We start from the raw sequence: 10,810 nt of genomic DNA, 5'->3' as shown, positions 1-10,810 counted from the left end.
CAAAGATGATTTCTTCCATCCAGTAAAGCAAATCAAACTCCATACTGGGGAGTCCAAACTCCAAATTACTGTGGCGTCAGACTTGGACCTTTAAGACACCCGGTTACTGTTTCCAGCTTGCAGCTTACTTGCTCATTGCAACTTGCAGCTTGCGTGCGGGTGCTAGAGCAAGCAGCAGCAAACTTATGAGCGATGGCACCCATGTGCAGACCAGTGAAGGTGTCCTGGGGGTGCAAAGGTGTGTTGGCTTTGGGTCACCACACCCCTGTGAACAGTAGAGTACAAGAGGGTTGAAAGTTTGTCTGTAGAACAGAAAAGTGGGAAGAGCTGGGAATGGTGAGTCCTGGGATGCTGGAGGAATGAAATTTGAGCCTTTTATCCCCCTAGACTAAAAATATCCTGGAAGGACTTGATAAAATAGATCAGACAGAACCTTCACCTCGAGTGGCATAACTCCAAAACAAGTAGAGAGTACTTAGGATGGGATAACATATTTTAATGGAGAAATGCTGCCATTTTAAGTGCCTTTTTGATTGTTTAAAGTTTCTTGTAACAGAACCTGAAACATGAGTCATTGCCAGGAAGGGAAACACCCACTACAGCTTTTTTGTGAGAAGCAGAGGTTCCGTAGCTCAAGAAAATGAAACTTAAACTTTGCACTGCCCTGCAGGAGCCATGGCAGCACAGAACCCTATAGGAAACCTCCAGGATGAAGCTACCTGCCCCATCTGCCTGGAGTATTTTACTCAACCTGTCACTCTGGAGTGTGGGCATAACTTCTGCCGAGACTGCATCACCCAGTGCTGGAATAGATTACAGCCCAACTGCTTCTGCCCCCAGTGCAGGCAAGATGTGCAGCAGAGAAACCTCAGGCCCAACAGGCAGCTGGAGAACGTCTTAAAGATAGCCAAACAGTTGACTGTGCAGGCAGTTAAAGGGGCAGGAGGGAAGGAGGTGTGCCAGGAACATCAGGAACCTCTGAAACTGTTCTGTGAGGAGGATCAAACCCCCATCTGCGTGGTGTGTGACAGATCCCGGAGTCACCGAGCTCATGCTGTGGTTCCCATTGAGGAGGCTGCCAAGGAGTACAAGGTAGGGAATGTCTATCCAGTGTAATGTGAAGTAACTTAATGTTAATACCAGCTTTGCTTTATCATAAGCTGCCTGCTACAAGCATTGGTGTGATTTCATCTTCCAGATCTGTAAAACCACCAGTGAATGAAAGATGCAATAAGTGAGAAATGGCATTGCAGAGTGGGAACAGAGATGGACGATGAAAACCTGAAAGATCTCTGATACAGGATGCTGAAGCCTTAACCTTGCTTCCCTAGCTACTATCAAACTATGAAACCCTCTGTGAAACAGTGCCCTTCTAGCAAACTTTTAACTGATTAGGGAGATTTAAGTGGCAGCATCTGTAGCAGTAGGGTTGGAGTGCTTGTCCAGGAAATGTTGAGAAGCAAGGCTTTTTTTTGTGATATCTTTTCTTGCACCAGTTGTATGGTTGGGAGGGCTGCTGGGCAAGCTTTCAGGCATCAGGAGGCTTCAGGTCACCTGAAGAAGGACACCTGATGCTTGAAAGCTTGTCCAGCAGTTCTCCCAACTATACAGTTTATCCAATACAAGATATCACAAAAAAGCCTTGCTTCTTGAAAATGTGTAGGCTCATGTACGTGACACTGTGGTCATTAAGACAGGAAGTTACCAGCTTTGGTCATTGTTAGTGATTTGCTTCATTGCACTTTGAATTATTATTTTCTGCATCCCAGCAGCACCCATGAACCCCCAAAAAGAATGAATCTTGATTGTGCCGGAGATAAAGGCTATGTCTACACTGTGCCAGTGGTAAGCCCTAGACCACAGTGTAACAACCTGCAGGAAGCTGTATGAGGAACAATACAGAGTGGACATCAGAAAGCATCTCTGTGCATGAAGTACATAGCATACATAACCTGACCACCCACACTCCAAACATGGAAATGTACCACCAATGAATCTCCCAGACCATCTCCAGCATGTGGTCTCAGGCAAACTGCAAACTTTGATCTTGAGGGTGACCAAAGAGGAACACCCGGTGTTGTTTCACTAGCATATTCCAGGGATGGAGCATGCCTATGTAGGTCCTGGCCATGATACACCATCACTACAATGTGGACATTCCCCAAAAGGGAGCAACAGGCTAGAAACAGATGTTGCATTTGTCCCAGATAAATTGTGCCAGTGTTAGTTCCGCAACAAAAATATCCCAGGATTGGTGTACATACATATCACTCTTCTAATCAAGGTTTAGTGAGCAGCCTCTTTTCTGCCACTGATTCAGTAATGAAGTTCCAGAATAATTGTGCAGATGTACTTGCAGTATCTCACAATAAACTGTTACAATCTCTTATCTGGGAAACTTTTTAAAGACTTATCCTGTGACAAGGGACATGTACAGCTGTACAATTGCAGTTTATCCAGTGGTAAATGCAGTGTCTTTGAAGCCATAGATGATCCCTGCCATGAGCAACTTACTGTCTAAACAGATGAGGCAGACAGAGGTTGGAAAGGAAAGAAGTAGGCCTGTGCGAAGCAGCTAGTATTCGGTTCAGATTTGGCCGATTCGGGGGATAATAATTCGATTCAGTGATTCAAATCACTGTCCCAAATTGATTCTGCTGAATCTCCGAATCACAGAGGCCCATCTCCCACCCGCTCTCCCAGCCCTGGCAATGGCTGCCGTGCCCACCCCAGCTCCCGGCACTTTGAAAAAAAAAAAAGCCCTGACTCACCAGGTACTGCCTGGCAGAGGGGTGATGCCTGCTGCCCCCCACTGCCCCATGCTGTATGGGGGGGCTCTGCAAAGCCTCCTGACTACCCCCTTTTTGCTCCCCCGGCCCTCCCCCGCCCATGGCTGCCCTGCCTGCCCCAGCTCCGTCCCTTTGAGAAAAAAACCCAGACTCACTGGTTCCTACCCAGTGGGGGGCGATCCCTGCTACCCAAGACTGTCCCGTGCCTCATGGGGGGCTCTGCATGACCCCCGAAGCCCTGAGGCTGCTGCAGGGCCTCGTGAGTTGGGGGGGGGGTGTTTGTTCTTTTTCTTTCTTAAAGGGGTGAAGCTGGAGCAGGCGGGGCAGCCATGAGGGGCGGGCTGGGAGAGTGGGGGTGGGTCGGGGGGCTCATGGCAGAGCCCCCCATGCAGCGTGGGGTAGTGGAAGACAGTGGGGATCACCCCCCACCTCCCACCAGGCAAAACCCAGTGAGTAGATTGTTTTTTCTTTAAAGTACTGGGAGCTGGGGCTGGGCGGGTCAGCCATGGCGGGCGGCTGGGGGAGCAGGCAGGGGATGGGGCCTGGCAGGACTTCCATGGCACCCCTCCAGGCTCCAGCCTGCCCTCTCCTGTCCCCTACTTACCAGCTCTGAGTCTGGCTCCAGGTCTCTGCTGCAGCAACCGGGGACTGCCCGAATCATCAAAGCTCTCTGAATCTTTTCTGAATGGATTTGGAGAGCTTTGAATTGATTCAGACCTTTTAATTGGATCCCTGATTCGATTTGGATTTGAGATTCATCCACTGAATCAGGCTGAATCTCCTCCGAATTGAATTGGAACCCAAAGCTTCACACAGCCCTAGAAAGAAGCATAGGGGGATGCAGGGACTTGCCAAGGTCACATCTAAAGGCTAGAGGTCATGTTGCAAAGTGGAGTCAAATGCCACAGCTGCTTGATCATGCAGGAAATAAGATACCTGGGAGAGAATTTAACATCAGAAGGTGGACAGGTAAAAATTAACAAAACTAAAGCTGTCTCCAAAATGCCTGTGCCAGTATACAAGGGAGATGAACAAAGATTCCTATATTCTAGCTCCCTGGACCAGCCCCTTGAGAGCATGGTTGTGCAAAAATGTCATGATAGAAACAGGATACAAACCCACATAAAAAATTTGGGAACTTTAAGGGTTTAATAAAAGGAACTGTGGCCTGGAGGTACTCTGAAAACATGTGCAGAGTCCTTTTACAATGGTGGAAATCACTGAAGAAAGAGGACTGAATAATTTGAAACACCATGAACATTACTAGGTCTCCAATGGTAAGTTTTTATTTCCTTACTATCTCTGATGTTATAAGCAGACTATGTTCTCCAGTCAGTCACCCAAATCCTTTCTGTTTCCAGGACAAAATTCAGACCCACCTGAAGACTCTGAAGCAAGACCAAGAAAAACTCAAGAAATGTAAACTGACTGGAGAGAAGAGTATCGGGGAGTATCTGGTAGGTCCTCATTGTCATTAAGCTGAACGGAGATAGGAGACGAAGGGTGGAGTTTGCACGTATATTCTTCTGTGAGCCTAGTCAGCATGGATTCCATGTCTCTCTCCTTGGCTGTTGTGTATCCCTTGAGATTCTCTGTGTATGTGTGTTTGAACATGCATAAGTGTGAGTGTACCCACACTCTGACTAATCTCCCTTGGAATATCATCCTTTTCTGCAGCATCTAAGTTTTCAGGTCAAATAATTAATTACTTGCATGGCAGCTTTGAGGAAAACTGTCCCAAAGTGGACTAATTAACCCACACAGTGCTGTTTAGCTTCTGCCTTTCATCATTTACTTCTCTGATTCTTTCCACTCCCCGGGCACCTCAGTCAATGCACAGCCTCTTTATTTCCTGCAAATCTGCATTGTATTCTTAGAGGCTATTGATAGCATAGTATCCTCATCCTGTCAGGCCTGGAAAGACCCTTTGGAGAGGTAATGGAAATATGGTAGGGGAGGGGGTCTTTTTGCTATTAACCACAAGGTATTTTAGGTCTCTTAAGGCTTGATCCCTCTTACAGCAAACCCTGAATGTTCCTTCCTTTTTTCTTCTTTTCTTTTTCTCTTCCCTTTTCTTACAGAGAAAGACAGAAGCTGAGCAGAAGATGATTATATCTCAGTTTCAGCAACTGCACCAGTTCCTGCAGGAAAAAGAGCAACTCCTGCTGGCCCAACTGAGAGAGCTGAATAAGGAGATTGTGACGCTACAGAATAAAAACATCACCAAACTAGCCCAGAGGATTTCCCAACTCCATGACCTGATTCGTGAGACGGAGGGGAAATGCCAGCAGCCAGTGAGTGAGTTTCTGCAGGTGAGTGTTATGCTTGTCCAAGGGCCTTCATAAATAATAAGTCCAGCCACAAGTGTGGGAGAGAGTGCTGCCCAACTGGCAGGCACAGGGTATATTTAAAACACAAATTAAAACTCTACAAATGTTGCCATGACCTGATTCACCAGAAAGTAAGTTAATATTCACACATGCAGATTCACCAGATTCACATATCATATTCACATATCTCACAGTGAGCGTGTATTAGAGAGTGCTCTGTACCTTGCACAGATTAGGGAGGGCACATGAACCCTGGTTACTGGAAGCCAGAAGCTAGTGAGCACAATGTGACTCAAAGTTTGCACAAAAGATTTGGGAATTATTATGGCTCTCTGAGTTAGAGTCTCACAGATGTTAAAGAAGGAACATGCCTGACCCTGTTTCTGGTGTATTTTCATTTCCATCTTTGCACATGCCATTCCTGGGGTCCCTAATGTGTGTCATGCGGGACTCAGATTCTCTCTTTCTCTCTCCTCTCTAGGGTGTCCGAAGTACGTTGAACAGGTAGGTGTTTCCTTTTCACCCCCTTCTCAGCTCCTGTTGTTCAGAAGGTTTTGCAGATCTTGTTAGATCCACATCTTTCCAGAGTACATCACCATTGGTGGGAGCCAGTCATATTCTGGCATAAATCCCTCTGGTGAATTTAACAACGAGAAACTCATCTTATTACAAACCTTGGGAGTTCCCCATTCTTTGGCATGAGTTATTATTACTGTAAAATATTTTCCAGAAGTGTTACATCCTTGAGGTCCTGGCTGCCTCTTGAGTCTCCAGGTGGGATGTAGACCATTCATTGCTAGGTCATTGCTTGCAGTGCTGCCCAGCTCAGCAAGGATACAAAATCTTTCCCAGTTGAGATTCAAGAGATGCATATGGGTAGAGCTGTGCTTGGCGTAGCTGGGTATTCTTCCTAGTGCACAGATACCCTCAGTTTTGGGCCTATCAAATATATGGGAACAAACCAGTCATGACAGCATAGAGGCTGAGTGATGTGGCCATAAACTTGCCTCCTTATTTATCCATGAAAGCTTATCTTTCTAGGACAGGATGCAAAAATATTAATGGGATGCTTTGAAGAAAGACTCCACTCCACTGCCTCTGCTGCACCTGCCCTGGTGTTGATGTTAACTCCAGGCCCATCAGAACAGTTGCTCTCACTAGCTAGGAATCCAAATGAGTTACTGAATATAATATGATCACCTTCCACGAGGTGCCTAGCCATGCTAGTCTGAAATCAGGTAGAAGGTAGGTCAGGTGAGCACCTTAAAGACTAGTTGGTTCAGAGAGGCATGATCTTGTGTAGCAGTGGCGCTCAACCCTTTGGCCTCATGGGCCAAATAAATGGTGTGGGGCCCATCTGTGGCCTGGATTGGGTCCTGGGGCCTGGTACCACCCTTCCCTGCCCCAGATGCCAGGACTGAATCGTTGAGTCCTGGCACCACCCCCTCCTACTTCCTGCACATCAGGGATGGGTCCAAGGGGCCTGGCACCACCCCTTCTCAACCCCCTTCCCCCACCACTGCCTCTGACTGCCACTGCATGGTCAAATCAGGTGCCAAATCCAGCATACAGGGCTTCCCTGATGCCAAATATCCAGATCCATGGGGGAGCCACATGAACTGAATGGCTTAGTGCTATGGGCTGGATCTGACCTATGAACCAGAAGTTGAGCACCCGTGTCTTGTAGGGAGCATCCTGTTACATCAGATACTATCTGATAAAGAATTTGATGAAGTAGATTGTTTCCTACAAAAGCTTATGCCTCTCTGAACCAGTTAGTTTCTAAGGGGTCACTCTACCTTCTGCCTCTAGATGATAACCTGAAATTATTTCTTTCCAGGTGTGAAAAGGGGAAGTTCCAGCACATGGTGGAGATTCCTTCTGAGCTTGAAAAAAGACTTAAGGATTTCTCCCAGAAAAATGTTATCCTAACAGAGACTTTGAGAAAGTTCAAAGGTACTAAAAAGGGTTCTAGGGGGTGTGTGTAGTTGAAACGGGCCCTAAATTGAAGCGATGGATTTTTAAAAACACCACTTCAATTTAGGCCCATTAAACCACCATGTCCTGCACACACCTGACTTAACCTGCGTCTCTGGCAGTGGGGAGGGGAGGGCGAGCTGCCGACGAGTGGAGCAGTCCCTCGGTTGCAGGGGAGGCTGGTGCTTCCTGCCATGGCAGCAGCGCCGCCACCCCACCCCTCCGGCGACATCCACCTGCAGGCACATGGCTTGGGCGGTCCCGGGGGGCACCAGGAAATGGAGGGAAGCACCAGGCCCCTGCACAGCTCAGGCAGGCTCCAGGAAAAAAAAAAAAGATCAGGTTCACCGCTTTTTTTTTTCTCTCCCTTGGGAGGAGCGTGCCTTCCCTGGCTGCTGCCAGGCTGCCTGCAGGGCTTCCTGCAGAGTCCTTGAGCTGCATGGAGCTAGGTGCTTCGCTCCGTGGCTGTAGGGCAGCAAACTAAAACTCCTCGGAGGAGTTTTAATTTGCTGCACTCCAAGTCATTTAAAGCATGTTACACCACCGAATTTTCTACAGTGGCTGTAATTAATGCGCAATACACCACCAAGGTGTGCGAATACTGACACCATTAAAGTGGTGCATTTAGCCTGCTTTAAAGTGTCGTGCACACGTGCCCCTCCTTTTGTGTACACACGGCCTAGAAGGGGAATGGGGACAGGTCTCTGTGACTATGGGAGGTGATGGCATCTGGCCTGTTAGTCTGCAATTAGGTTATTCATAAAAAAAATAAGGTCAACAAACAGTGAAGATATAGCAAGGGCCCAGGCATCAAGAGATTTGCATGAATTTATTCTGTGACCTCAGGAAAGTTGCCAAGTCCTAAATTCAGCAAAATGTCTGTTTTGGGGGTGATACGATGAGATGCTGAAAATTAAGACCACCAAGTTGTGAGGTCCTGAACAGCTACAGCCAGTCAGTAGGACCTGCAGGTGCCTGGTCCATGTGAGTGCTAGGCCCCAAGTGCCTTATGGTCAGCACGCAAGATTTAGACCCTAAACCAAAGACTATTCTTGAAATTTGAACCCAAATAATGTTTCAAGAAGGTGCAAACCCTTCCCTTTACCATGGGAAATCTCTTCAGCAGAGGAGATTCCTCTGCTTCCTGCATAGCCACTCCAGATCAGGAAGTATTTCTGGGCCATGGACAAGGCAGGAACAGGACAGGAAAGGATAGGTGCAAACAAGAGGATGGCCATGCTGAACCTTCACTTTTGATGCTCTCCCATCTTCATAAACTCTCATATGAGTCACTACACTAGACTTGTAACTCTTGTTGGACCCCAGGACTCCCTTACCCTGTATCTCAGTCTGTATTGATCCCTGCATTCAATATGTAGGGAAGTTACAAAATGCTCCTTTGTCAATGCAAGTTGGGATATGGACTATGGAACTGACCATTATCCCACCTCAGACTACATGTCAATTAAACCATTTCATCATGATAGTTTCATAGTTGGTAGGGTCGGAAGGGACCTGAGCAGATCATCAAGTCCAACCCCCTGCCATGGGCAGGAAAGGATGCTGGGGTCACACGACCCTGGCTAGGTGATTATCTAGCCTCCTTTTGAAGACCCCCAGGGTAGGAGTGAGCACCACTTCCCTAGGAAGTTGGTTCCAGATCCTAGCCACCCTAACTGTGAAGTAGTGCTTTGCGATGTCTAGCCTGAATCTACTCTCAATCAACTTGTGGCCATTATTCCTAGTCACTCCTGGTAGTGCTCGGGAGAACAGGGACTCTCCCATTTCCTGCTGGTCCCCCCTGGTAAGTTTATAGATAGCCACTAGATCCCCTCTCAGCCTTCTCTTGTGGAGGCTGAACTGGTTCAGGTCCCGTAGCCTCTCTTCGTAGGGCCTGTCTTGCTGCCCCTGACCATGTGAGTGGCCCTTCTCTGGACCCTCTCAATGCTGTCCATATCTCTCCTGAAGTGCGGCGCCCAGAACTGGATGCATTACTCCAGCTGTGGCCTGACCAGTGTCGCATACAGGGGGAGGATCACCTCCTTGGACCTGCTCGAGATGCATCTGTGGATGCATGACAAGGTGCGGTTAGCCTTACTGACTGTGTCCTCACATTGGCAGCCCATGTTCATCTTGGAATCAATAGTAACTCCAAGAACCTTTTCTGCCTCTGCACTGACAAGAAGGGAGTTCCCCAGCCTGTAGGTGTGCTGCTGGTTGTTCCTCCCCAGGTGCAGCACCTTGCACTTGTCAGTGTTGATTCCCATCCTGTTCTCATCTGCCCACCCCTGTAACCTGTCCAGATCTAGTTGTAGCCTGTCCGTCCCTTCTAGCGTGCCTACCTCTCCCCACATCTTAGTGTCATCCGCAAATTTGAACAAGGTGCTTTTCACTCCCTCATCCAAGTTGCTGATGAAGATGTTGAACATTGCGGGCCCGAGGACTGAGCCCTGGGGAACCCCACTGCCCACATCCCTCTAGGGCGAAAATGACCCGTCCATCACCACTCTCTGGGCGTGGCCCTCTAGCCAATTTGCAACCCATCTAACTGCGTAGGCATCAATACCACAGTCGCCTCATTTTTTAATGAGAATGGGGTGAGAGACAGTGTCAAAGGCCTTCCTAAAGTCCAGAAAGACTACATCCACCGTGACACCTGCGTCCAAGGATTTTGTGACCTGGTCATAAAAGACAAACAGGTAGGTCTGACAGGACCTGCCCCTAACGAACCCAAGTTGGTTGCCCCTAAGCATAATCTCCCCTGCTGGCCCCTCGCAGATGTGCTGGATAATTTTCTCAAAGAGCTTCCCCAGGACTGAGGTAAGACTAATGGGCCTATAGTTTCCTGGGTCCTCCTTCCTCCCTTTTTTGAAAAAGAGGACCACATTGGCCCTTTTCCAGTCCTCTGGTACCTGGCCAGAGCACCACGAGTATATTTTGGTCAGTGGGAAGGAGAACTTCATTGTGCTGATCTCTGTACAGACAGGGAATATTTAGGTCCAAAGAGTGCAGAGTTTTGGGTCCAGACTCTACAACGTTGCCATCTCATTAACGTCAATGTGGTTGTGCTTTGTGGTTGAGCCTTTTCAGGGTCTAGCTGTGGGTTCTGACAAAATGGAGAAGCTGTAAATGTCTCTTAGCTCTCATATCTCTTTGGATGTTTTTCAGACGTGTGGATTGAATCGGATAGTTTGAGATGCCTGAATGGAAAACTGAAAATGGAATAGAAAATGTCAAATGAGTTTGCATGAAAAATATGTTTGTGTCTGTCCTTTACTATGTGTCTCTGCCATAATCAGCTTCCCATAATGTTAGTGACGAGCGGGGAAGTTGTTATACATGTAACCACATGAAATCTCTGTTCTCGTATGCTCTTTCCTCTTTCAGATACTCTGCACTCTGAATTGGAGATAAAAAACCATAGAGTACTTGGACTACAAAGGCATGGTGAGATTACTGGTAGGGAAGAGAGATGACTCCCATTAAAAGACAAATGACTGATTTGTAGCTAAAGCACACACTAAACAAGTGCCTGGCACATCCTTCCCCTTCCAAATAAAAACACAGCTAGTAAGGACGTTCTGAGCTGATGTCACAGAGTCTTGACACCAGCGTTGTTGCTGAGTACATGCACATGCCAAGTCAGAAATGGTTTTGAAGAGCAGCATTTCAATTCCCTTTACTCATAGGCTTTATTAAGTATAGAGGAAAGAG

At 47.6% G+C, this 10,810-nt stretch overlaps 1 protein-coding gene across 1 annotated transcript in view; it reads left to right on the top strand.

Moving 5' to 3' along the window:
- Window positions 1-642: 642 nt before the first annotated feature.
- LOC102384155 (zinc finger protein RFP-like) overlaps window positions 643-10,810 on the top strand; it is a 12,363-nt gene continuing 2,195 nt past the window's right edge. Inside the window, exons 1-6 of the mRNA XM_025194021.1 lie at window positions 643-1,092; window positions 4,151-4,246; window positions 4,871-5,101; window positions 5,601-5,623; window positions 6,960-7,075; window positions 10,484-10,543. Coding sequence (XP_025049806.1) covers window positions 676-1,092; window positions 4,151-4,246; window positions 4,871-5,101; window positions 5,601-5,623; window positions 6,960-7,075; window positions 10,484-10,543 — 943 coding nt within the window. The 5' untranslated portion in view covers window positions 643-675. The remainder of the gene's footprint in view (window positions 1,093-4,150; window positions 4,247-4,870; window positions 5,102-5,600; window positions 5,624-6,959; window positions 7,076-10,483; window positions 10,544-10,810) is intronic.

The sequence above is a fragment of the Alligator sinensis genome, unplaced genomic scaffold (genome assembly GCF_000455745.1).
Source record: "Alligator sinensis unplaced genomic scaffold, ASM45574v1 scaffold1045_1, whole genome shotgun sequence".
Taxonomy (NCBI): domain Eukaryota; kingdom Metazoa; phylum Chordata; order Crocodylia; family Alligatoridae; genus Alligator; species Alligator sinensis.
This window is presented reverse-complemented; position numbering and strand designations above follow the sequence as displayed.